The 25,573-nt window shown below is 61.5% G+C and overlaps 3 protein-coding genes across 3 annotated transcripts in view; all 3 read left to right on the forward strand.

The window, feature by feature from the left end:
- The window catches only part of SNED1 (sushi, nidogen and EGF like domains 1), a 537,305-nt gene that overhangs the window by 344,350 nt on the left and 167,382 nt on the right, over nucleotides 1-25,573 (forward strand). The gene's annotated exons all lie outside the window — the stretch shown is intronic.
- On the forward strand, nucleotides 2,995-12,122 carry GAL3ST2 (galactose-3-O-sulfotransferase 2). The gene is made up of 4 exons (XM_056108368.1): nucleotides 2,995-3,023; nucleotides 8,921-9,004; nucleotides 9,734-9,998; nucleotides 11,301-12,122. Exons 1-4 carry the CDS (start codon nucleotides 2,995-2,997, stop codon nucleotides 12,120-12,122), a joined length of 1,200 nt encoding a protein of 399 aa, XP_055964343.1.
- On the forward strand, nucleotides 19,055-21,151 carry NEU4 (neuraminidase 4). Its single transcript, XM_056108398.1, has 3 exons — nucleotides 19,055-19,258; nucleotides 19,734-19,989; nucleotides 20,271-21,151. The coding sequence occupies exons 1-3, from the start codon at nucleotides 19,058-19,060 to the stop codon at nucleotides 21,149-21,151; spliced, it is 1,338 nt and encodes a 445-aa protein (XP_055964373.1). The 5' UTR covers nucleotides 19,055-19,057.

The raw sequence follows: 25,573 nt of genomic DNA on the forward strand, positions 1-25,573 counted from the left end.
GGTTCCTCCCGGCTCTGCACTCAGGAACCACCCTGGCCGTGCTCGGGGACCTAGGATGCCCGGGGTCAAGCCTGGTTGGCGCATGCAAGCCAAACGCCTCCCCGCTGGGCTGCAGTCTGGCCCCAACCGTGGGCCTGCCACGGGTCTTCCTGAATGGGTCAGCTCATGGGGTCCGTCTCGAGGCCTGGCCCCTGCCCTGTCTCAGGCCTTTCTGCTGGGCCCAGAGGGAATCCGGCATTGGCCCCCCAGGCATAGAGCAGCCCGGGGTGGGGGTGGGGCGCAGAGGCTCTTTCCTCCCGCCTCCTGGTACTTGTCCTGCTCCTCGAGCCCCTCAGGCGCGACCGGAGGCCTGGTGTGGCTTGTCAGGAAGACCCTGGCCACCCTCCCCAGCATCTCTCAGCCAGTAGCCCTGACGCCGGGAGGACTCCCCGGTCAGTCAGCAGCGTGCGGAATCTTGAAGGGTCCTTCTCCGGGGCTGAAGGTTGGTTATAAGGAGGGAATAGAGGAGTTTGGGCCTGATGCCTGCGGGCCGGCACGGGGCAGCACGTGTGGTGCCCCCACCCCTGGGTCCTCCCCAGGCCTGGCAGGAGGGAGCATTTGCTGTCCCCACACTGCCCCATCCTGGCACTCTGCCCAGCACAGCCCAGAGTGTGAGCAGATCCGAGGGGCAGCAGGGCCCGCCTGACCCCGTCTCTGTCCAGGGCTGGCAGGGAGGCGTCTGGTCCTGCTCCCCTGCTCTGCGGAGGGCCCGCCGCTGTGCCCACCCTCTCCCTGGAGCCGTGTGCCCCTCGGGCTGACAGGGGCTTCCAAGCAGGCTCACAGGCCGACAGGGGCCTGGGGCTGGGCACCCCGAGAGCCAGTGCCCTGCTCTCCCCCACAGTGCCCTGCAGGTACCCCCAAACACACTGTCAGCTCTTCAGGCCCTGGGGAGGTTTGGTGGGGGACAGCGGGGGCATGGCCAGTGCAGAACAAGTCCTCCTGCTTGGGGTCTGCCCTGGGCCTCTGAGTGCAGGGGCTGAGGGCCGACTGCAGGCCTCGGGGAGAGGTGGGCCGAGGCAGGGCGTGTCTCCTTTAGAGGTGGAGCGGTGCCCCTGGGGCTCCCATGGAATACGAGGGCGGGCGGGCAGGCCTGTGGACAGGTGCCCACTGCGGTCCTCCTTGTACCATGAGCCGCGGGAGCCAGCGGTAAGCGGAGAAGGGCCAGGGTCAGGGGGGAGGGTCTGTGGGGCGGCAGAGCCTCTCTGGGCCTCCCTGGTGCCCAGTCCGAGCACTCGGCTGGCCAGGTTCCAGGCTCTCAGAGGCTCCAGGGCCCCATGGCTCCTCCTGGACTGGCCAGCCAGCCCCAGGGACCCCAGGGGACACTGGCCCCGGGGGTTCAGTGGTGACCCTTAGGATCACTTCCAAGATGGCAGCCTGGACGGCCCACCCTACCCCCAGCGTTCAAGGCTCCCTAACGCGGGCAGAGGGTTGCCCAGGGTTCTGAGATGGGCTCTTCACGGCAGGGACCTGGGCCCCGATGGCTCTGGGAGTGTGTGAGGGGGCCGGGAGGGGTCAGGCCAAGGGACCAAATGCAGCTGGGTTGAGCCACTGTCAGGGAAAAAGCTCGCTTGCTGCTTGTGGCTGGCCTGGGGTCCCTGCCCGTGTCCTCACACACCTGGGCTGGGTGTCCCTGCCTGTGCAGTGCTTTTGGTACAGACAAGGCCATCCCAACCCCCACTCCAGCGCCCTGTCCAGTGGGCACCTCCTGCACTGCCCGTTGTGCCCCTTTGTCCCCCGCCGTATGGTTGGTCCACCCTGGGTCTCTCCTACCCCAGCTGCGCCACTGAGCTCAAGACAGACCCTTGTCTTGCCCTGGCCGCCCCCTCTGGGCTCTGGCAGCCACCCTGGCCAGCAGTGGGGGCTGCAGAGTGGCCAGGACCCGTTACCCTGCGCTGCCCGTCACCGTGTCCACACGGGCTGTAAATGGACAGTCGGTACTTCCTGGTGCAGAGCTGCCTGCCGGGCCCGTGGGCGAGTGGGGAGGTGTCTGGGATTCAACAAAGCTGGGCTCCGGGGATTATCAGCCCCACCCTGGCCTCCTGCAGCCCACAGAGGCTGCATCTGGCCCAGGGGTGACCCCGGAAGCAGAGGGACTCCTGCTCCAGCAGGGGGCCCTGGGCCAGAGCCAGGACCAGAAGTTCTGGGGGCTGCAGCACGGGGGCCACTCGGCTGTGGGGGCAGCAGGCAGGAGCACCCCCAGCTGACTGCCCGTGTCCAGGGGATCACAGCCTGTCCGGCAAGGCTGGGCTGACTCAGCCTTGGCAACCTCACGGGCCTGAGTGACCCGGGTGTCCCCTGACTGGGCCCGGGGCCTCCTGGTGAAGCCGTGTGGGCTCTGCCCCCAGCAGCACCCAGGGCCTCGTCCTGCCAGGTGGACTGAGAGGTGTCCTGGGCCTGTGGGTGCCTCCGAGCTGAACCTGGAGATGCTGCTGCCCACCCCAAGCCCTGTGCGTCCCAGGCGGGGGTCTAACTTGGGCTCACCCAGGCGCGCTGGCCTCCACAGAAGCCAGATGGAGGCAGACTGGACTTAGCTGTACAGTCAGAGCGGGCAGAGGTGGGGTTGAGGGTGCAGGGCAGTGGGGTGCAGACTGGCTCCATGGGGAAGCGCCGTGTTGTGCCAGCTCGTCCCCCTCCTTCCACTCACCCCTCGCGAATGTCACTCCTTTGCCTAAATGCTCAGGGGCAGGTCTCGGACCCTGGGGTCTAGGTGGGCGGCCCCGGAGGTGCCTGAGAGCCTCAGCGTGAGGTGCCCAGGTCCTGCCCAGAAACCTCAGGGGAGGTCCAACAGGATGTGGAGGCTGAGGGTTGGGGCGTGGATCTACACCTGAGCTGCAGGTGAGTTTCTGGGGCATCAGGTTCTGCCCAGGGCCACACCCAGCCCAGTGCCTGTGGCCCGGGGCGACTGGAGAGCCAGCAGTGGCCATGGGTCAGTGTGGCTGCAGATCGCCTGCCAGCATGCTGCCCTTGCTGGGGGGCACACAGAGGTGAGCTGGGGGTGGGTGCCCAGGGGTCACCCGGCAGCAGTGGCCTCTTGCTCTTCCACTGGAAGTGCTTAGGGTGGACCGTCCCTGTCCTGCCCAGGCTCGGGCTGGTCTGGGGCCGGACATGTGTTGCTGGGGTCTGGTCCTGTGGTCATCCTGCCGGGCCCTTGGGTGCTGCCCAGCTCGGCTGAGTCCACAGTCAGGTGGGCCTGCCTGGGCACCCTGCAGAGACCTGGGGTGGAGCGGACGGGATCATACCTGCTGGGGACGGTGACGCTGGATCCCTGGGGGTGCCCGGGGGTTGGTGGCCTCAGTCTGGATCTGAGAAGTGGTGGCGGTACCGTTTGCATTTCACCGTCTGGCTCTGTGGAAGCTCTGAGGAGAGGCCAGGCCTGGCCCTGTCAGGTGAGGACACCCGGGGGCAGCCAGGGGAGCTCAGGTGCTGTCTGAGAGGCAGGAGGCACCTGATGTCCCCCTCCCTGGGGACTCTGTGGTCCACACGAAGGAGGTGGCATCAGGCTGACCTGGGGTCACGCGGGGGCCCTAGGATTGCAGTGTCCAGAACCACTGCAGCTACCAGCAGGAGTCTGACCCAAGGATGAGACCATGTGATGTGGAGACGGGACTGTGTGTGACGTGGAGGCAGGGGAGTGTGCGTGTGTTCAAAAAGTGTGGGCGTGCGCCGTGTGTGTTCGGGGCTCGCGGACCACCTCCCCACCCTGGCCTGCCACCCCTGAGGGACGCATGAAGGAGGGAACGGGGCCGCCAGGCTGGTTGGTCAGTCGCCGTTTATTCCCATCTCTAGTCTCACCCTCTGCGCCCCAAGCTAGCCTCCCCGTCTCACATTCCCGTCTCTCCCTCGCTGTCTTCCAGCCTTAGTTACAGGGAACAATCACGGGGGGGGGGGGGGGGGGGCAGCAGTACACCCAGGTGAGGTAGCACAGTCGACATACGTAAAGCCCCTCCTTCCGGGGAGGCTCTTCCAGGACAGTATCTCATCCTGGTACATCTGCTCAAGGGTGGGATCCCATCGAAGGTGAATTACTCTCCCCTTCCTTAGTCAGTATTCATTTAAACATCCTGTCGGCTCCTGTTGACCTCCTGTTGGCTTGGCAGAGTCTGGCAAACTCCCCGTGGCGTACCCAATATGCCAAATACCAGTAACAAGGATGGGTCTCATTCTCCTAAAGAGCCTTGAATCTAATCTCAGGGCTAGGATGAAGGAGACGTTACTGGGGCCTGCTCGAGGCAATCGACGAATAACAGGATGATTTGTGATTTTTGTGAAAGGGTGGCTCTCCGGGGGACATCTCACTATAGATCCCAGACCACAGTGCTCAGGCCAGGTTAGTCCTCCCTAACTCCAGAAGGGTCCTTGTCCTGTCACTTCACTTTGGGTCATGACAGAATTCGTCCACAACCGTGCTCTTACAAGTTTTATGGTGCTTGGCCTGTCCCATTTCAATGCCAGGGCAGCTCACAGCTTTCCCTGGGTCCATCCAGTCCCTTCGTCGGGAGCCTGCTTTTGGGGTGCTCGGAAGTTGAGTATGACAGTTTCCCAAGAGTAAACATTACTCAGAGACACTTAGCTCCCAAGTTACAACAGCCTGGCATTAACTGTCTTCCTGTGTCTTATAGAAAAGGACATTGATCTGAAGTCAACTATGCAAAGACACAAGGAAGAGAGAAAGGCAGTATTTCACTTCACACACAAAATCCAGAGTCCTTGGAAGGATCTGACCTTACAAGTCACAGGGTCTTATTGGGGGAGATAGGTGATTAACAGACGGGGAAGCAGAGCCCAGAGAAGTTGAAGATAGACACAGAGGAATGGGAGTGCCTCGGGAGCACTGTGATGGGTGTGACCCAGTAAACCGAAGCTCCCTGTGGCAAGGGAGAGAGGACGCAGGAGAAAGGACAAATCAGTGTTACCTTACAGTAGTGTGCGACTTGGAGATGGAAATGAGAGTGGAGACGGGGCAGTGCGATGGTTCAGGCGGGCAGTGTGATGTGGAGATGGACAGCGTGTGACGTGGCATGGGGCGGCGTGACGTGGAGACGGACAGTGTGACGTGGATGAGAGAGTGTGGGGGCAGTTAAGACTGTGATGTGGAAACAGAACCATGTCTGATGTGGAGACAGACTGTGTGATCTGGAGAAGGGATGTGCTTGCCGGGTGTGTAGGAAGACGGGGGTCCCCGAGGGCTTGCTCTGAGACTGGGCAGGCAGGTTCTCTCCGAGAAACTAGCACCTGTGCTGCCTGACAGCAGCTCCGGGCCTGGGCTGCAGAAGTCCCCAGACCCGCCCAGCTCCCGGAGCTGAGACCAGCAGCCCCGAGCAAGTGGAGGCCAGGCTGCGAGAGCCAAGGACATGGGCCAGATGAGGAGGCTCACTGGTGCAGAGGACAGGGTGGAGGACTGTGGGCCTCCACCCCCAGGGACCCCCCAGAGCAGGGCTTGTCCCTGCAGCCCACCCCAGCTGACCCATGAACGTGCCAGGGTTGCCCCCTCACACAGGTGCTCCTGGAAGCCCACCAGTGCTGGCACCCCTCCCAGCGTCCCTGGGCCTGAGCTGGGGTGTCAGACACCTCCCCTCCCCAGCACACTCGGAATTCTGGCCCGGAAGGAGCTGAGCCCGCCTGTGCAGGAGAGGGGCCAGGCAGCAGACCGGCAGCAAGGAGAGCAGCCGCAGCCAGGTGTCCCACACCGGGCCTGCCGTCCCAGCCTCTCCTGCCTGGGACAGGGCGATGTTGGTAGCCCCCACGGGTGGCTGGTGTGAGGCGGGGAGGAGAGACCGTCTCTCTTTGCCAGTCCACCTCGGCCATCGAGACCCAGGTGGGAAGGCTGGCACTGATCAAGTCTGCGATGAGCCCCTGCTCGGCACAGGCCTGAGCCCCGCTAGCCCACCAGGTGCCGTCAAGCCACACCTGATGTCCGCTTGGCCTTCTCGGCACAGGACTTGACCCCTGCCACCCGATTTCTCTGACAGCCATGGACTCAGGTTAGGATGAGGAATTGCTCTTGGCAGGGAAGTCAGTCCTGGGCCTACCCAGCGTTACTGGGTTCTCGCCTGGCCTCGCCTCAAAGAAAAGAATTTCAGGAGTAGATGAGCATTGAAATAGAACAGATTTTATTTGGAGGTTTTTGAAGGTGTGAAGGGCAGGGAGAGAGAGAGAGAGAGAGAGAGAGAGAGAGAGAGAGAGAGAGAGAGAGAGAGATGCTCAAGGGAGACTTCTCCAGGGGTGGGGAGCTAGCTGTGACTGTGCTTTTGGACTGGCTTCTATACGGATATCTTCTCAGGTTGTCTTGGTCTTGAATGTTCTGGAGTCTTCTTTGGGCTGAACCGCCAAGGTTAATCGGATTATGGGAGGGGTCTGTGGTCTGCGGGTTTTGAGGGTTTTCCTTCAGGCCCCCTTTCCATGGGAGGGGTCTAGTCTCAGGGCCCACTGCTGAGATCTTATCAGGTCTTGTTTTCTGTACCCACAGGGTGGGTCAACCTTAGAACTTTCCTTCCCAGGAATTTCATTGTCCTAGAAGTTTCCTTGCCATGGGCCTTTCCCTGTCTGCCTGCCTACATCAAGGGCGTCCACACAGGGCCGGGGCCAGGTCAGGACGGAGGCTCACTGCTCACGCCTCCCAGAGGCCTTGTAGGTGAGAGGCTGGGGTGCTGGATCCCCGAGGCTCTGGGGACTGCCACCCTCAGCCTTCACCAGGCCAGCGGCTCTGGCCACATGGGGCGGGGGTAGGGGAGACGCCTCTCTCTGTCCAGGGTGTCCTCAGTGTAGCTGGGCGACGAGGACAGCTCTTCCACAGCGGTGTGTGACCCTCGGTGTGAACAGTGCCCTGTGGCCAGGCAGAGATGAGACTGCAAACACCCGTCCACTGACGCCTCTGCTAGCCCTGAGCCGGACAGCTGCGCTCCTCCCCCTCAAGGGAAACCCCACCCACTCCCGCAGCCACCCTTTCCTCGCTTTGTGCGGCTCACCAGGGAACCCCGCTCCACGGGCTAGAAGCAGAGCCTGGCAGGGCCCACCCAGACACCAGAGACCACCTTAGAGCCAGTCCAGGAAGTTGAGGCCCTTTGGGATTTCTCCCCGTGAGCCAAAGCGAGCCTGGGCAGGAGAGGAGGGAGGCGGAGACGCCACCTGACCGCACCGAGCCGCAGAGACAGGCCAGGGAGTAGAGCCTGAGCAAGCAAGGGCAGCCCACGGCCAGATGTAGGCCCCCCCCGCCCCCCCCACACACACAACCATCAGCTTGCAAGACTATTTTAGGAGCTCAGCTGTTCAAACTTTGTTTTCAATTTCTAATAAAAAAGTAGCTTTATTGGGGCAGGAGAAATAGTTCAGAGGGTTAGGCACTTGCCTTGCACATGGCCAACCTGTGTTCAACCCCAAGCATCTCATGTGGTCCCCTAAACACTTCCAGGAGTGATCCCTGAGTGCAGAGGCAGGAGTAACACTGGAGCATTTGGGTGTGGCCCCAAATGAAAAATCATGATCACGACCATCCTGTCGTTCGTCGATTGCCTCGAGCAGGCCCCAGTAACGTCTCCTTCGTCCTAGCCCTGAGATTTTAAAAGAGCCATATTCAATGCTCTTTCAGGGTTAGGAGAATCAGACCCATCATGGTTACTGGTATTTGGCATATTGAATACGACACGGGAAGTTTGCCAGACTCTGCCGTGCGGGCAGGACACTCTCGGTAGCCTGCCGGTTCTCCAAAGTAAGAACGAGATAGTAAGATGTTGCGCAGTCACAAATGCGGCCTTGTGCTTCCAGGAGCTGGGTTTTATAGTCTCTGGGTCTTGGCCGCTGATGGGACCAACCTGGCGCCGGCAGCAGCTGGTGGGTGTGACGCCTACCTACTGGAAGATGGGGGCTCTGGGTGGAGAAGGCCCAGTCCCGATCCGAGCAGGCTTGGAGATCTCAGCCCCAGGACCCGCATGCCTGGGTTCCTCTGCCGGTTCCTTCATGCATGAGGCTTGTCCAGACGTGTGGAGAGTGGTCTCAGCATGGCTGTGGCTGGTTCTGGAGGTCTTCGGCTGCTGGGGCTCTGCTGGGGGGGGGGGCGCGAAGGGAAACTCAACCCGCCCCCCTCCAAGGGGCCCTGGTGAGGACAGCCAGGATGAAACTGAAAAATAAATGAATAAAATCACCCCCCAGCTTTATTGACCTGTAATTTATACACCAAACAAATCAGCCTTTAAGGTCACTGAGAGCCAGGAGATGCCCAGAGGGCCTGAGCTGCTTTGCATATGGGGTCCTAGATTCAACACTGAGCTGGGGGTAACCCCAACCCTTTCCTCCAAAACTGCGAGGTTCTCCTGGAGAAATCAGCTTGTGAGATATGTCCAGGGGGAGAGGGCCCCCAGGCCGGGTGCCTGCTCCCACCAATGCCCTGGCATTTGTGGGGTGGTGCAAAAGTGGAACCACTCTTAGGAGGTCTCTGTTCTAACTGCAGTGGAAGAAGCCCAGGCCACAGGGACCACTGCAGAAGTGGGATTTCCAGTGGACAGTCAGGGGTGGGGCTTGTGAGGGGGTGGGAGGAAGATGGGCAGGTGTGTACCTGGGTCACAGCAGAAGGTGGGGTGGGGACAGGCATGGTGAGAAGACTGGGGCGAGCACTGGGATCGGAGTCCATCAGGACTGGTCCCTCACCACTTGGTGCCTTTGTGTGTTCCAGGGCAAAGTTAGGGCAAGCCTGTGCTGTGCTGGAAATGCGGGCACACCCTTCCTCTCCCTCTCCCAGGCCTCCCTGCATCCCTGGTCTAGACAGGGAGGGCAGACAGCCCCTGTCGTCCAGGCCTTTTGGGGTGGGCTGAACATCCTGCCCCAGGCCATGTCCTTGATGGGTGAGGGCGTCTCCCCGGGGTGTCCTGCTGACCACTCCTTCCCACAGGTGCTTCTGGGCTGTCCTTCTCCTGGCCCTGACCATCCTGCTACTGGCCTGCTTCCTGCATCTGGACGTGGAGCTGCTTGTGCCGTAAGTCCCAGGCACGGGGCCCCGTGGGGACCCTCCCAGCACACTTTCCTCTGCCTCTCCTGGGTGGCCCTCCGGGGACAGGGTCTGTTCCCTCTGCAAGAGGAGATGGCCCTTTTCTTTTGGAACTCCATGGGGTTCAGAAGCCCTGCCAGACTCGGGGGACACGGGTCCTGTGGAGGTGGGGTTTCTGCAGAGCTGCTCTGAGCTCAACATACAGGTGCCGGGAGGCACGACCCCAATTCCCCTGCTTCAGGGCAGTCCGGGGTTCACAAATGGCCCCTCAGGCAGGACCAGCTCTTCAGCCACTCTCTGGCCACAGGTGGTCCCCTGGGTCCCACCAGCCTCTGTGCTGGCCTTGCTCCCATCATCCCAGGTCACTCTCACGGGGAAACAGGACTCCAGACAGAAGCCACAGCTGGGTAGGTGCCCTCCAGGGCTCAGAGGGTTACTCACATGGATGCTGAGTGCTGTCGGACTGGCCAGATCCGAGCGAGCAACCAGCGAGAAGAGCCCAGGCCTGGCCCAGGTCACAGTGCTGGGAGCTGGGAGAGGGGACGGAGGGGCAGTCGCTATGGCACTCGGCTAGGGCGAGGGTCATGGGGTCATGCAGCTGAATGGAGCAGGTTCTGGCATTGCTGGGTCACTCCAAGGGGTTGCTGGTGTAGGCTGGGTCCTCTCTGGGTGCTCCCTGGCGCTCCTGTGCTGACCCTGGCTGTGTTCTGCCCCCAGCCTGCTTGAGGACCAGACCCGGGGCCCACCCATCACCAACATCATGTTCCTCAAGACGCACAAGACAGCCAGCAGCACGGTGCTCAACATCCTCTACCGATTCGCAGAGACACACAACCTGTCGGTGGCCCTGCCTGCCGGCTCGAGCTACCACCTGGGCTACCCTTTTCTCTTCCTGGCGCGCTACGTGGAGGGCGTGACGCCCCACGGCCCCCCGAGCCGCTTCAACATCATGTGCAACCACCTCCGCTTTTACCCGCCCGAGGTGCGAGGAGTGTCAGCTGGGAGACTTGGTGCTGGACTGGATGGCGGGCTGCCCAGGGGGTGCCCATGCACGGGGCCGAGCCCCCCCCCCCGGCCCCCGGAGGACTGGAGCCACACAGTGCTGCTGGATGGGCAGGGCCCCCAATGGGGTGGGGCTTGCTGCAGGAGTGGAAAGGGCTGGGAGGGGCGGGGCCACCACGGACTAGGTCTCTGATGGAGGGGCGGGGCCACCACTGGGCGGGGCTCTGCTGAAGGGGTGGGGCCACCACAGGTGGAGCTCAGTGGGGGTGGGGCCACCACGGGGCGGGGCTCTGGTGGAGGGGCGGGGCCACCACAGGTGGCGTTCAGGGGGCGGGGCCACCACGAGGCGGCGCTCTGAGGGATGGGCGGGGCCACCACGGGGCGGGGCTCTGAGGGATGGGCGGGGCCACCACGGGGCGGGGCTCTGAGGGATGGGTGGGGCCACCACGGGGCGGTGCTCTGAGGGATGGGCGGGGCCACCACGGGGCGGGGCTCTGAGGGATGGGTGGGGCCACCACGGGGCGGGGCTCTGCTGAAGGGGTGGGGCCACCACAGGCGGAGCTCAGTGGGGGCGGGGCCACCACGGGGCGGGGCTCTGGTGGAGGGGCGGGGCCACCACAGGTGGAGTTCAGGGGGCGGGGCCACCACGAGGCGGCGCTCTGAGGGATGGGTGGGGCCACCACGGGGCGGGGCTCTGATGGAGGGGCGGGGCCACCACGGGGCGGGGCTCTGAGGGATGGGTGGGGCCACCACGGGGCGGGGCGCTGGCGGAGAGGCGGGGCCACCACGGGGCGGGGCTAATGCAGAGGCGTGTCTTACGTCGCGAAGGGGCGGGGGTCCATTCTCCAGGCAGGGAGGAGGGACCGCTCTTCATGGGGGGGGAAGGCTGATGGGAGAGCCCAGCCATGGAGATCCGGGAGACCAGAACAAGGCTGGAGGGTGTGCCGAGACTGGAAGGAGCCTGGCGGGGGCTGGTGGGGACGACCCTTCCTCCTCCGGCGGCATCTGCCAGGGGCGTGGGCACGGTCCCCGCCGTGGTCCCACGCCGCTGTCCCCCCGTGACCCTGGGGCATGGCTGGCCCTCGGGCGCGCTGCTCCGCATCCAGCACGTTCCGCGTTCCTGGTCTCGGGCAGGGAGGCGGAGACGGCCAGGAGCTGCGCTGCGGTGCGGCAGGTGGAGCGGAGTCGGCCCGGCCGAGGGTGCGGGCGTGCAGCGGGCGCGGGACCGAAGACCGCCGGCGCCCGCGGGCTCACCTGCCCCCTCCGTCTCGCCTCCACGCAGGTGCGGAAGGTGATGCACCGCGACACGTTCTACTTCTCCATCCTCAGGAACCCCGTGTCCCAGCTCGAGTCCGCCTTCACCTACTACCGCCACTCCGTGCCGGCCTTCCAGCACGCGGCCAGCCTGGACGCCTTCCTGGAGGCGCCGCTCGCCTTCTACAACGCCAGCGCGGGGCTGCTCAACGCGCACGCGCGCAACAACATGTGGTTCGACCTGGGCTTCGACCCCGACGGCCCCGCGCACGAGGAGGGCTACGTGCGCGCGCGCCTGGCCGAGGTGGAGCGGCGCTTCCAGCTGGTGCTCATCGCCGAGCACTTCGACGAGTCGGTGGTGCTGCTGCGGCGCCTGCTGCGCTGGCGGCTGGACGACGTGGTGGCCTTCCGCGTGAACGCGCGCAGCCCCGGCTCCGCGGCGCGCCTGTCGGCCGAGAGCCGCGCGCGCGCGCGCCGCTGGTGCGCCCTGGACTGGCGCCTGTACCAGCACTTCAACCGCACGCTCTGGGCGCGCGCGCTGGCCGAGCTGGGCCCGCGCCGCCTGCGCGCCGACGTGGAGCGGCTGCGCGCGCGGCGCCGCCAGCTGGCCGAGCGGTGCCTGCTGCGGGGCGCGGCGCGCGGCAACGGCTCGGCCGCGGCCGACTGGCAGCTGCGGCCCTTCCAGTCGGGCGAGGCGCGCATCCAGGGCTTCAGCCTGCGCCCGGGCCTGGACGAGGCCACGCGGCGCCTGTGCCGGAGGATGGCCACGCCCGAGCTCCAGTACATGGCGCACCTGTACGCGCTGCAGTTCCCGGAGAAGCCGCCCAAGCGCGTCGACCTTTCCGTCTAGAGGGGCCGCTCTGGCGGGGCCCTGGGCGGGGGGGGGGCGGCTCCCCGGAGCAGCGCTGCCCTGCGGCCTCCGGGCAGCCCCGTGGACTCGGGTGCCCCTGGGCCGAGAGCGGGGCCGAGCGCAGCGGTCGCGTCGGGGCGCCGCGCTCCGGGACAGCCCGGGCTCCCCGGCACGCGCGGGGGGCCGAGTCCCCGGGCGCGCCGGCCGCGGCTAGAGGAGGCCTGGAGGGCGCTGACCCCTCAGCGGTGTGAGATTCGCCTCCACCCGCAGGACAGTGTGCATGAGACGTTTGAGACCGGTGCGCCCCAGTGGGACTGTCTCCCCAGGGTCTCCCCAGAGCGCGCCAGGGTCCAGGGGAGGACAAAGAAAGCAGTCCAAGGTGAACTCAGGGGGTTCGCCCCATGCCTGTGCCGCAGGGATGACGAGCCTGGGGGCTGCCAGGCACCCCTGTCTGTGGTTCCAGAGAGGAGCCGATGGGGGGACCCTGGCTGCTCAGGGGCCCGGCCGTGAAACACAATAAATCGTTCTCAGCCACAGGCTCAGTTGGCCTGTGGACCCGGAACTGGGGTCTGTCCCGCGTTGTCACAGCTCAGCCCGGGAGACCACACACGCAGCCCGGCCCACTTCCTCCAGCTCTTCGGAGTGGCCAGAGGGGTTTCCCGCGGGAATAGTAGTCCAACTCAGGAGCCCGGAGGAGGTCCGACAAAACGGTAAGGGAGAACGAGGAGACCACCTGAGTGCAGGAGCTGTGCATGAGGGCGGGAGGCAGCCCCTCAGACTTTCAGAGGGCTCGGCAGCTCCACGGCCTCGACAGCTGGCCTCTCGCTCTACCTGGGACAAGGCATGCACCCTGGCAGCCCACGTGGGGGGCTCGGAGACACTGGGCTGGGTGCTGGTGCACAGCCTGGTGTGACTGATGAGCCCAGGCTTGGGGACCGAGGAGGGAGTCAGGGGCCCCCTTCATGGATTGGGCGGGGGTCCTGGGGAGGGGAGCCGGATCCCGTTCCCACCCACCTCTCCGTTTTCCCACAGAACCCTGGGTTTGTCTCTGGGCACTGCTGTCCCAGGGCTGCTGCAGGGCGGAGGTCCCAGAAGTGACATGGACTCAGCCTTCCCGTGAGCCCTGCCCCATCTTCCCTGCCCTCCTGGGTTGGTGCAGGGTCCTGCAAATGGCCCCTGGGCCTCCCCAGATCCCTGTGACCCTCACCAGGCCCCAAGGACGGGAACCCCACGGCGCCTGTGTCATCTCTGCACACACCGTGCTGTCCTCCCTTCCCCAGAGCCTGCTGCTCCGGAGGAAGTTCTGGCAGCAGAAACTCTGAGCCCTCCCTGACTGCTGGGGGAACTGTGTCCCTGCGGGGCGTGAAGCATGTTCTGTGGTGTCAGACTAAGCCCAAGGTTTCAAAGAAGCAGGAAGTGGAAGGAGGCAGGACTCCCACCTGGGAGGGGAGGAGTGCTGGAGAGCCTCTGAGGGTTGTAGGTTCTCGCCACAGTGAGACGAATGGGGCCACTACACTGGCTGGGGATGCTGTTTTCTCCTAGGGAATCACTAAATGACGGTGCCTTGATAAGATTCGAGGAATACAGGGGACATCTCGTTAGTTCGCAGTGTGGCTCTAAGGATATTTTCTCAGCCAAGGCCTTGAGAAACGGAAGTCTCTGTGAGTACATCAGGAGACCCTGGGAATTGGCGGTCTCTGCCTGAGAAGCAGTGGCTTTCGGTCTCAGAGCAAGGTGGATTCTAAGGTATTGGGGTGGTTTAACTCTGACTTGGGGCATCCCACCAGTGCTCACACTCAGACGTCCCGTCAGACAGACTGTACCACCGAATGTATACAAGAGTTTGTTAAGTTGGTTTGGCCAATAGAGAAAACTGTCTTAGTTGAAAGATAATTTAGCCATTGATAATTTAAAATTTTAATTTTATTTATGGGAAGAAAGCAGGACTTATTGAATGAATCCTTCAGATGATGAGAAGCGCAGACTTCAGTGCTGACATCACGCTAAGCTGGACTTGCTTGTGGACAAAGGGAAGCGTGGAGATTTCTCTGCTCTCCTCTCAGGATAGGAAACTTGGCCGCTGTCGGGCATCAGCTGGAACTGGCCTCTTCCTGCTGAGACAGGGCAAAGAAGGGCCCAGTGCAGCCAGGGGGCCCCAGGGGAAGCCCGCTGCAGTCCTCGCTTCCTGGTCCCAGTTGTCTGCACTCACAGTTCCTGTTTACTATCAGTCTTAGTTTAATGGCCTCAAGCCTAGAGGGAACAAATCTGACAAGAAGGTTTAGGAGGCAGGAACCAAAAAGCAGTCTTGCATATGTGGGTCCAGAAAAGCGAAGACCAAGAAGGAACTCGAGTTGGGGAGAGTTCCGAGGAGCTTGTTTGGGGACTGAGCAAAGGCATCTATCTGGTCAGGCAGTGATTGGCCATAGGAGAGGCGAGTGTGTGCAGCATTCATTCTGCAAAAGAAAAAAGAAGCCTCCTCCCCATTGGCTAACCTGGGTACTGCATCTTTGATAAAAGGAGAAGTTAAAATACCAAGAACTGCAGGTTTTACGTTTTAATCAAAGTTAGTTTCTTCAGATGACAGGCTTTCCTGGCTTGGCAGGAAAAACAGCTCCATCCCTGGTAAATCTCTGTTCTCCACTTTTAGTTTATATGGTCCCGAGAAGACCAAATCAATAATCAGTTCAACTGAAAAAACTGGAAACATGAGTTCAGAAAGTCACAGAGGGGCTGGAGTGAGAATATAGTGAATAAGGTTTTTACCTTTCACTTGACTGGCTCAAGTCTGATCTTTGGCACCCCATATGGTCCCCTGAGCCTGCCAGGAGTGATTCTCTAGAACTTCCCCTGAAAGAGTGGCTTTACCTCTGTCTATTGTTATGACAATGTTCAACCCCACCTATGTGTACTCCCACCCTTCCCTTCATGATTTCTATATAACTATGCTGCCCCCATGCCTGGCTGTCTTCACCAGGGCCCCTTCAAGGAGGGGGGGGGGTTGGGTTGAGTTTCCCTCCCCGCCCTGAACAGAGCCCTGGCAGCTGAAGACCTCCGGAACCCAGCCACAGCCATGCTCAAGACCAGTCTCTACTGGCTTTGATGAGCCTCACGCATAAAGGAACGGACAGAGAAACCCAGCTGTGTGGGACCCGGGGCTGAGATCTCCAAGCCTGCTCGGATTGGAACTGGGCCTCCTCCACCCAGATCCCCCATCTTCCAGTAACTAGGCAGTTACACCCACCAACTGCCCCCAGCGCCATGTAATCCCATCAATGGCCAAGATCCAGAGACTATAAAACCAAGCTCCCGGAAGCAAATGCAGCCGCGCAACCTCTTATTGTACAGTTCTTACTCTCAGAGAGCCTGGCAGGCTACTGAGAGTATCCTGCCCACACGGCAAGTCTGGCAAGCTCCCCGTGGCATATTCAATATGCCAAAACCCAGTAACAATGATGGGTCTCATTCCCCTGACCCTGAAAGAGCCTCCAATGTGGCACTTGCTAAAATATTAGGGCTAGGACGAATGGAGACGTTACTGGTGCCTGCTCGAGGAAATCGATGAACAACGGGATGACAGTGATACAGTGATGCTGTAAGGGGTAAGAAGGTAGAGAGCTACGAAGAGACTAGGGTGATGGAACGATGGTGGCTGGGACTACGACCAAAACTACAGCCGCAATTGTGCTGTAAGGGGAGGGATCAGACTACACTGGAGAGGAGAGAGAAGTAAGCTCACTACCGACCAGCCTGGCTCCCAGGTTCTTTTCCTCCGTTCCCCCGGTCCTTCATCCCTCTGTTGCCACGGGCCAGCCAGGGGAACGCTTCTCAGCCACCGGAGGCTCTCGCCCCCCATGCGCCCATGCTTGCTTTTGAAACTCACATCCACCAACACCGGTTGTTTCCTGCCTTTCTGATATGTGCCATTCTCACTGAAGTGGGGCGATGTGTCATTGTCATCTCGTTTTGGATTTCCCTGGTGACAACTTTTTATCTGCCTCTTGGCTATTCTTCTGTCTTCAGAGAAGGGTTTGTTCTTCTCTGCATTTTTTGATGGCGTTACTGGTCTTTTCATTGTTGATCTTTGTGAGTGCTGAACACTCACATATCTTGGATATTAACCCTTAATATATAATATCTTGGATATTAACCCTTTATCTGACATAATGTGTGCAGATATATCTCTGCTGACAAGGAAGCCTTCTTATTGCAGAGCACTAGGTCTTAAGGTCTTAAGGTGGCGGCTGCTGGAGTTCTTTAAGATGTATTAAGATCTTGGACTGGCAAATGACAAAGGGAGTCCTAGGGATTTCTTTCACTGGCCCTCTCCTGGCCTTGAGCAGTGGGACCCTGGACAGTGTCCGTGTGGGCCGAGATCACTGAATAAGGGGAACCTCGAAGGAGGTGAGTTGAGGTGAAGGGGCTTCTAGTGGGGTGGGGGCTGGTGGGAGGCTGAGTTGGAGGGCAGGTGCTGGCCACCTTGTCTAGCTTGAATGTGCACAGTGGGCAGCAGACTCTGTGCAGTCACCCTGGTTCTCAGGAGAGGAGATCCTGGAGGTAGCTGCTGGCAGGTACCCTCAGAGGTCGGCCGTAGCCTTTTCCAGCGGCCAGCCTCCGACAGCCCTCGTTTTGCAGAGCCCTGAGTCCTGAGCCTCTGGGAGGTAGGAGACAAACAGCGGGACCCTCCCACTGGCCCTGGGTCCGGGTCTGGGGGAGGATCTGGTGGAAGGGCCTGGTGGGAGGGTCTGGCTCCTGGCCTGCCGGCCCCCCAGCACAGAGCGTCCTTGTCTGCTGCCTGCACTGCCCACCAGACTGGCAGATGCTCCCGGACCAGCCAGCAGCCTGACTGGTGAGTCCCCTCTCCTCTCCTGTCTGCCACCCACGGCTGGGACCAGCTCCTCTGGTGCTTCTGCTGTGCCCGGGGGCTGAGGAGAGCGTGCACCCCAAGGTTCCGCACAGGTTCTGCTAGGGCAGGCTTCTTCCCAGGTAGGTGTCCTGTGGGGGGTCCCAGGGTGGTAGGATTAGAGATCAAGATGGGCACAGAGTGAACGGGGCCTCCCACCCTGTCCCCAGCTCCCTCAGGCGGGCTGTCTGCAGTGCTCCCAGGGCTGTTCTTGGGCCCAGCTCCTGGAGGCCCGTGGCAGCGGGATAGGTGCCCTGTCCCTCCCGGCTGCAAGTCCTTTGTGCTGTGTGCTGCCCCTGGATGCCGTCTGGCAGAGGTGATGGCCCCGGGACAGGCCCCTATGGTGGTCCCAGGGCCAGTAACCCGGTTCTCTTGGAGGTCCCACAGTCTCCTCAGACTTGCCCTTCCCCTTCTGTGCTGCGAGGCCCCTGAGGCAGCTTCCTGGGGAGGTGCTGCTGAGGGGCAGGGTGGGCAGTCCTGGGCTTGAACTGCACGCACCCCGAGCCACCGGCAGCCCGGAAGGAGTCGTCTCTGTCAGGCTGGGGCTGGGCTCGAGCCTCAGCTCTGCCCGCCTGCCCATGGCCTCAGAGAGAGCGTCTCAGTGCCTGGCTGGGCATGTGGTCCCGCACCTGCTACCACTGCACAGAGGCTCTTTGAGTGCAGATGGGATGGGGCCCAGCTCCTGGGACACAGCTGCTCTCAGAACCCAGAAGCCCAGCGGTGGCAGGCGGGGGTCCTGGAGCGGGGGTGGCTGAGGGAGTGTATGTCTGGGGACGCCAGGCTGGGAGACTGAGTGAGACCTCTGCACCTTACAAGGCCACTGGCAGGGGTGGGGGCTCACTCTTCACCAGACATGTCTTTGACGTGACCACTTCTGGCCGCCCGCAGCCCTGACTCTGCTCTGTGTTCCAGTGGCCTCCATGTGCCTGGCCCTGGGCTCTGACATGGGGGCCCTACTCCCCTTGATGCTGGCTGAGCCCCTATTTACTCTAGTTCCTGTGTGTGGGCCGGCTCAGGGAGGCCCAGACATGGCCTCCCTTTCTCCCTGCGGGGCCCAACGCTTGTCTGTGTGACAGAGCTGGAGCCCCTATAGCTTGTCTGCCAGGCAGGACAGTGGGATGGCAGGGCCGTGTCCTCTAGGGGTCTCTCTGTCCTCTGGCTTGGACCTGGTTCCTTTGGGCACCCTTGGATAGGGATGACCCTGTCAGATATCCCAAGTCCTCCAGTGCCTGGGACACTGAGCAGGGAGTTGCCCTGTCTCCACAAAGGCTGCACCCAGGCCTGAGGGGTAGACCCCTTTTGAGCAGATCCTGGGCCCTCGTGGTTTCTGCAGGTACGCTTCCACATCTTCCCAAAAAGCCCAGAGAGAACCTGGAATTTAAGGTGTAAGGTGGTGGGGCAGCTGGGGCGCTGTCCCCAGGAAGTGTCTGTGCACGAGTCTGTGAGCACGTGAATGTGCAAGTGTGAATGCAAGTGTGTGTCTGAATGTGTGCAGTGTGAATGTGTGTGCAAGTGTGTGGGTGTGTAAGTGTGCAAGTGCGAGTGTCTGAGTGTGTGTATGAAGGTATGACTGTGTCTGAGAGTGCGAGTGTGTTTAAGTGTAGAGTGTGAATGTGTGTCTGTGTGTGAGAGTGTGTTTCAGTGTAGTGAGTGCAAGTGTGTGAGAAAAAGTGTGAGAACCTGTGTGTTTGTGAGCCTCTGTGGGTTCTCTGGTCCTGGGGTCCCCATGTGGGGACGCCAGGCCCCCTTCGGAAGCTTTGGGCCCTGCTTCCCCACTTACGTGACCCGGTGGGTGTGGGCTGGGTAGGGTTAGGGTCCTGACCAGGCTCGCTGCGGGGGGCTGGGACACCAGGTAGCTCCTCCTGTTCTGTGTGCTGTGCTGAGACAACAAAGGAAGGAAGACGTTTGGGGGTGCAGTGGGGGGTGGGGAGGGCCCTGGATCTGGGGACACAGGGGTGTGGCTAGGTGAGGGTCTGGGCTCAGGCGGGAGCAGCTCCCTGCCCACACTCCATGCAGCCCTGCCCTGTTGCAGAGCATGGGGACCTCACACACGCCTGTGCGCACGGTGCTGTTCCAGCGTGAGAGGACGGGGCTGACGTACCGTGTACCTGCACTGCTGCCCGTGCCCCCCGGGCCCATCCTGCTGGCCTTTGCAGAGCAGCGACTCAGCCCTGATGACTCCCACGCCCACCGCTTGGTGCAGCGCAGGGGCACGTGGGTGGGGGGCTCTGTGCAGGTGAGTGGGGGTCAGGGTTTGTGCAGATGAGGGAAGATTACTTGCAGGTGAGTGGGAGAGGTTGTGTAGGTGAGTTGGGGGGTCTCTGCAGGTGAGTAGGGGGTTTGGATAATGATTTGGGGGGGTTTGTGCAGGTGAGTTGAGGGTTCTGTGTATGTGAGTGGGGGGTCTTTGCAGGTTAGTTGGGGGGTTTGGGTGATGAGTTGGGGGGTCTGTGCAGGTGAGTTGGGGAGTTTGGGTGATGATTTGGGGGGTTTGTGCAGGTGAGTTGGGGGGTTTGGGTGATGAGTTGGGAGTCTGTGCAGGTGAGTTGGGGGTTTGGATAATGATTTGGGGGGCTGTGCAGGTGAGTTAGAGGTGTTCAGGTGAGTGGGGGTCTGTGCAAGTAAGGGGAGAGATGGCTCTGGGAGAGGGGCTGGGCAGTGGACTGGCTGTGGCAGCTTGCTCAGGCTGACTCCCCGGCCCCTCTTTGCAGTGGGGTCCCCTGCATGTATTGGGGACAGCAGCTCTGGAAGGTCATCGGTCCATGAATCCCTGTCCTGTACATGATGCCCACACGTCCACGGTCTTCCTCTTCTTCATCGCTGTGTGGGGACACACTCCTGAGGCCACGCAGATTGCCACGGGTCGGAATGCAGCCCGCCTCTGCTGTGTGACCAGCCACGACGGGGGTCACAGCTGGGGCCAAGTGCGTGACCTCACGGAGGAGGCTGTGGGCAGCGCCCAGCAGGGTAGGCGGGGCGCCCTGAGGGGGGGGATCTGACTGGAGAAGCTGGCTGGAGCGGCCAGAAGGTCCCACCTTCCCTCCACCCCAGGCTGCTCCTTTGTCTCACACGGGTGGTGGGTGGCAGCCCCTTGCTGGGACAGCCACCCTTTCCCAGGCTGAGCACTGCCCAGGGGCCTCCCTCCCATGGACAGAGAGTGGCCGGTACTTCCTGGTGGAGCTGGGCCCTGGGCACAGCAGTTTGTGGGGAACCCTGGCACCGGGTAAGTGGTGTCCTCCTCCCTGCAGACTGGGCCACATTTGCTGTGGGCCCAGGCCACGGCGTGCAGCTGCGCTCAGGCCGCCTGCTGGTGCCAGCTTACACCTACCGCGTGGACCGGCGTGAGTGCTTCGGCCGCCTCTGCAGGACAAGCCCACACGCCTTTGCCTTCTACAGCGATGACCACGGCCACACCTGGCGCTGTGGGGGCCTCGTGCCCAACCTGCGCTCGGGCGAGTGCCAGCTGGCGGCTGTGGGCGGCTTGCTGTACTGCAATGCCCGGAGCCCCCTGGGCAGCCGCGTGCAGGCACTCAGCACCGATGAGGGCGCCTCCTTCCTGCCCGGGGAGCTGGTGCCCAGCCTTGCTGAGACTGCCCGAGGCTGCCAGGGCAGCATCGTGGGCTTCCCAGCCCCTCCCTCCAGCAGGCCCCTCGGTGAGGGGGCGCCTTGGGGCTCCAGGGGCCACCCCTCTCCTCCTTTCTGTCCTGGAGTGCAAGGGCCCTCTGAGGGGGGCGCTGGTGACAGCTGTGGCAGTGAAGGGCCTGGCGGGAGGGAGGGGTCTGCGGAGCCCCCTGGGGGCCTGGGTGGGGACACGTGGCTGCTGTACTCCCACCCGGTGGGGCGCAGGGCTCGGCTGCACATGGGTGTGCGTCTGAGTCGGGCCCCCCTGGACCCGCAGAGCTGGTCGGAGCCCTGGGTGATCCACGAGGGCCCCAGTGGCTACTCTGACCTGGCCTGCGTGGGGCCCTCGCCGCAGGGAGCCCTGGCCTTTGCCTGCCTGTTTGAGAGCGGAGCCAGGCTCTCCTATGAGGAGGTCTCCTTCTGCCTCTTCTCTCTGCAGCAGCTGCTGCGTCACGTGGGGCCCCCCCGCCAAAGGGCCAAGCCTGGGGGGCACTGCCAGCCCTCCTGATGGCCCAAGCAGAGCTGGGTGCTGCTCTGCACGGGGTCTGGGCTCCTGGGTTTCCTTAGGACCCTGTGAGGGCGGGTGAGGCTGGGTCCCTCCCGGTTTGGTCTCTGCGGGTCTCCAGCTGATTCTCCTCTGCTGCTCTTTCCTGCGTGGAGCCCCAGGCAGTGTTGGGCCCTTCTCGGACCCCTCTCCAGGGCTGTCGGGTGGGCAGGAGGGAACAGGGACAGCCTGATCTGTGTGACTCTGGGGCATGTCCACTTCCTGCCCAGCCCTCAGCTAAGCACCTCTTTGACTCCTCTATAGTCTTGATTTTTGGTGATAAATGTGAAATATACTCAGCGTGGATAAGTTGTGAAATGTAGGAGAGTATAAGGAGCACATGGGGGGTTCGAGCCCTGGTCGGTGTGGGCCCAAGCCCCACTGCATCAGCACTGGCCCCCAGCCCCTCTGGGAGTGGCCCCTACAGAGAGAACCCTAAAATGCGTCTCAGGCAGCAGAGATTGCCCGGCAGGGGAGGTACTTGCCTTGCATGGGGTCAGCCACAGTTTGATCCCCAACAACGCTGGGTATGACCCCCCTGAAATAAACTGCCTCCTCCACCACAGTCCAGTGCCTCTCTCTGGTGGCCCCTCCCAGAGTTCCCATGCTGGTCAGCTCCAGGCAAAAGCCCAAGTGGGGGGCCCTTGGGGCTTGTTCTTGTTCCCAGTTGTGATTCAAGCAGAAGGCATACCTCTGGGGTACCCGGGTGATTTCGAGTCTGACCACATGTGAGGGCAGTGTCCATCTCAAGGTCTACCCAGTCACACAGGCCATGTTCTTTAGGGGACTCAGGGTGATCTCAGCCATGGAGCAGGGCACTCCCCTGGTACTCACCTTTCTCAACACCCCCCCCTCCCCATGAGGTCACCTTGGGGGGGGAGCATCACTACTGGGCTCCAGCTACGACTGGAGCTAAAAGGGGCTTTGAACACCAACAGCCCTGGCCCAGAGACACAGCAGTGAGTCCCAGAAGACCCCACAGCACCGGAGATCTCTGGGCCCCATACTGAGCCAATATCACCGGGGCACCCCAGATGAAGCAGGTCCAGTCTCCCTGCCTACCCCAGATGGAATCCCGGTGACCAAGAGCTTCCACAAACAAGGCCTTCGGTATGCGGGTTCTAGGACTAAATCTCCAGGCCACATGGCAGCGGAGGACCTTGGTTATCCCTCCCCAGGGCCCCGCCCGCCCAGCAGACTAGCTGTCACGCCCACAATTTGCCTCTGGGCGCCATCTTAGCGCATCAACAGCCCTGGCCCAGAGACTCCCAGTTGGATCCCAAAATGGATCAGTGCCATACAGAGATGTGTCTGGAACCCAACCATTTACAATCTAGAAATTTACATTTACAAATGCGGCCACACGAGCTCTCATGGTATTCAAAATGAGCAATGGAAAATAAATTATCTAGCATCTGCCCCTGGCAGGTAGACTTGAGTGGTGGTGGGAAAATTTGAGCAAAACGTGGTACCCCAAATTAGAGAGAGAGTATTGGGGAAATTGTCTGCCATAGAGGCAGGGTGAGACTGGGATGGGGTGGGGGGGATACTGGGGACGTTAGTGGTGGAAAATGCACTGGTGGAGGGATGGGTGTTCCATCTTGTGTGGCTGAATCTCAAACATGAAAGCTTTGTAACTCTATCTCACGGTGATACAATACAATAAAAAAGTAATGTGGAGTTTATGCCCAATTCAATCAATGGCTGAATAAATAGCAGTACTCCTACATTATTTAAAAAAATAATAAAAAAATAAAAGGGACTTTGAGATAAGATGACAATGGGGTGGCGCTGGGCTGGTTCCTGAAAGTCCTGAGAGCAGCTGTGTAGAGACAGTGGGACCCAGACAGAGTGGCCGTGAGGGCTGGCTGTGGAGGCCACTGTGACCATTCCACAAGGGGCTCCAGGGGCCAGAGGTCTGAGCAACTGAGGGCAGGGCAGGGCAGGGCAGGGCTGAGCATGCCAGGGTGCAGATGCAGCTCCAGCCACAGCAGAGCTTACAGAGGTGCCGGGGTGTGGGGGGCAGAACAGTAGGAGGGAGGAGTTGGGGAGGGCCGGGAGCCGGAATGGGGGAGGTGCCCATAGGTGAGGTCATGGAAGCTGCATTCAGACAGCCCAGCACCCACACACCCACGCCCACCTGCAAACTGACTAATGTTCCACCAAGAAACCTAAAGAGTCAGAATGAGCCTCATCGCTGCAAGCATCCCTGGTGGGAGATGGGCCCCACTCGCTCCCCAGGAACCCACATTCCTCCCAGAGTCCCCAGAATCCCACTCCCCCTGATCATCCCCCATGCCCCTCGCCACAGACCTGCCTGGCCACCCTGGGTGGGCAGTGGTCCTCTGAGCTCCCTCCTTGCGCTGAGGAGACGTTGGGCCAGGAGTGGGCAGAAAGGCTGCTCGCCTTCTTGTCTGGCAGTGCCCAGCTGTGCAGAGCAGATCCTGGACCCTGGACTGGGGGATGTGCCCACCCCATGCCAGTGAAGATGTGGGACAGGGTGCAGTGGAGGCTCCCCATTCCTGAGTGGGGTTCAGCAAGCAAGCAGAAGCTGCGGGGGCCAGCTCTTGGTCCTGACATGCTGGGCCAGCTCGAGCTGGTCTCTTGGTTGGGTGTCGGGTAGGTGCTGACTGAACCGCGCAGAACTGAGTCAGTGCAGTAACTCAATGTCAACTCTGATTTTTGGTTTTAAGGGTTGCTGCCCACTAGCTCTTTGTGCACTGAGCTGACCCTCCATGTGGACGGCAGTGTCCAGTTGGGGCCCGGCAGATGGACAGATGGGAGTGCACCATCTAGGGGCTACCCCAGTGTCCTGCCTTGCCAGTCGCCGGCTCTGGACCAGTCCTTGGCAGGCCCCAGGAGCTCTTCTGCTGGGGTTCATGGGTCAAAGGACAAATGCTTTGCTCACAGAGAGCCCCTCAGTTCTCTTCTAGGTTGAATCCCCCATCCTGTCCCAGGGACCCCACTCCTCAAGGCCTCAACCACCCAGGCCCAGTCTGAAATTTTTTGGGGGGTGGGGGACAAACCAAGGGGTGCTCAGGGGTTACTCCTGGCTCTGTACACAGGACTTACTCCTGGCATTGCTCGGAGAACCATAGGCGTGCCAGAACTTGAACCCTGCAAATGCCCTCCCTGCTGTCCATCTCTGGCCCCCACGAGCTGTGTCTTCCATCCTGCCGTAACCACCATCTGTTGGTTGGATCTAGGCTGCACCCATACATAGTGTACATGCATGCATGGGTGCCTGTGGGTGTGAGCCGTGGCCGTCTGCCCCTGCCGTGCTCTTCTGACTGCCCATACTGTTCTGGCCTCCGGGGGCAGGGGCAGTGCACTGTCCACTTGCCCATTGTCTGGGAAGAGGCTTGGTGATCAGAGCTCGGGTGTGAGGTACACATCTCTCTTCTGGAGTGTGTGGCAGAATCAAGAGGGGCTCCTGCTCCCCCAGGAAGACCAACCTGCTCTCCTGTGCCCTCGGTCTTGCCTGCCCACCTAGCTGGCCTCTCTGGCTCCTGGGGTTTGAGAGAGTGTGTGAGCTCGGCGAGCCACCGCCCACAGGTGGTTTCCCTGTGGCCTTTCCCTTCCCTTGTCTCACCGCTCACCTTCCAGGCTGACCCGGGGGCTACATCTCCCCTAGGAACTTCCCCATGGCGGGACATGGGCTCTTTGGGGAGGGGGTAAACTTAGAGATGAGCTCAGGGGCCCCACAGCCACACCTGCCCCACGCTCTTGCAGCTGCTGTCTTCTCCATCAACAGACGTGAAGTGGCTACGCTCCCTCCCCGCTGGCCATCTGAGCATCTACATTTCTATTTCTGGAGTTAAATCACATCTGCCACCTGACTTTGGTCTCTGGATCTGTTGGAGAATATTGGGGTTTCTGGGAACAGACTCTTCCCTTCAGGCCCCTCTGGTGTGTGTCCCTGCCTGACTTCCCAGAGGGATTCTACCCGGATCCAAACAGGCTCTCAGAGCAAGCACAGATTGAGCACTCCCAGCCCCAGAAAGCCCAGGTGAGGCCCCAGGGGCCAGCTGGAGGGACATCCATGGCCAGACTGTGGCACGTCCACTCTGCATTGCAGCGTTGGGGGCTGGGTCCCCCACAGATGCTACCCTGCCTCTGTTACCCACCCACTGATGCTACCAGGAGGGACTCACAGGTCCCAGCCCCCAGGGACCACCAGAGATGCAGGCACCCTTGGCCACCCATGGGCACCAGTAGGCACCCCCTAGAGATGCAGATACCTGTGGGAAGTGGGCACCACCAAATATGCAGATATTCAGGGGTACCACTGCAAATGCAGACACCCGTGGGCAGCCGTGAGGATGCAGACACCTGTCAGCACCTGTGGACGCTTGTTGTCTGGGGTGTTCTGGCACAGGCTGAAGG

This window comes from Sorex fumeus, unplaced genomic scaffold (assembly GCF_029834395.1).
Source record: "Sorex fumeus unplaced genomic scaffold, SorFum_2.1 ptg000207l, whole genome shotgun sequence".
NCBI lineage: Eukaryota > Metazoa > Chordata > Mammalia > Eulipotyphla > Soricidae > Sorex > Sorex fumeus.

Coding starts and splice junctions, on each gene's coding strand:
- GAL3ST2 (XM_056108368.1), top strand. CDS start 2,995: ATGCTGCCCTTGCTGGGGGGCACACAGAG. Junction 3,024..8,920: donor TTGCTGGGGGGCACACAGAG/GTGAGCTGGGGG, acceptor TCCTTCCCACAG/GTGCTTCTGGGCTGTCCTTC. Junction 9,005..9,733: donor GACGTGGAGCTGCTTGTGCC/GTAAGTCCCAGG, acceptor TTCTGCCCCCAG/CCTGCTTGAGGACCAGACCC.
- NEU4 (XM_056108398.1), top strand. CDS start 19,058: ATGGGGACCTCACACACGCCTGTGCGCACGGTGCTGTTCCAGCGTGAG. Junction 19,259..19,733: donor GGGTGGGGGGCTCTGTGCAG/GTGAGTGGGGGT, acceptor CCCTCTTTGCAG/TGGGGTCCCCTGCATGTATT. Junction 19,990..20,270: donor TGTGGGCAGCGCCCAGCAGG/GTAGGCGGGGCG, acceptor TCCTCCCTGCAG/ACTGGGCCACATTTGCTGTG.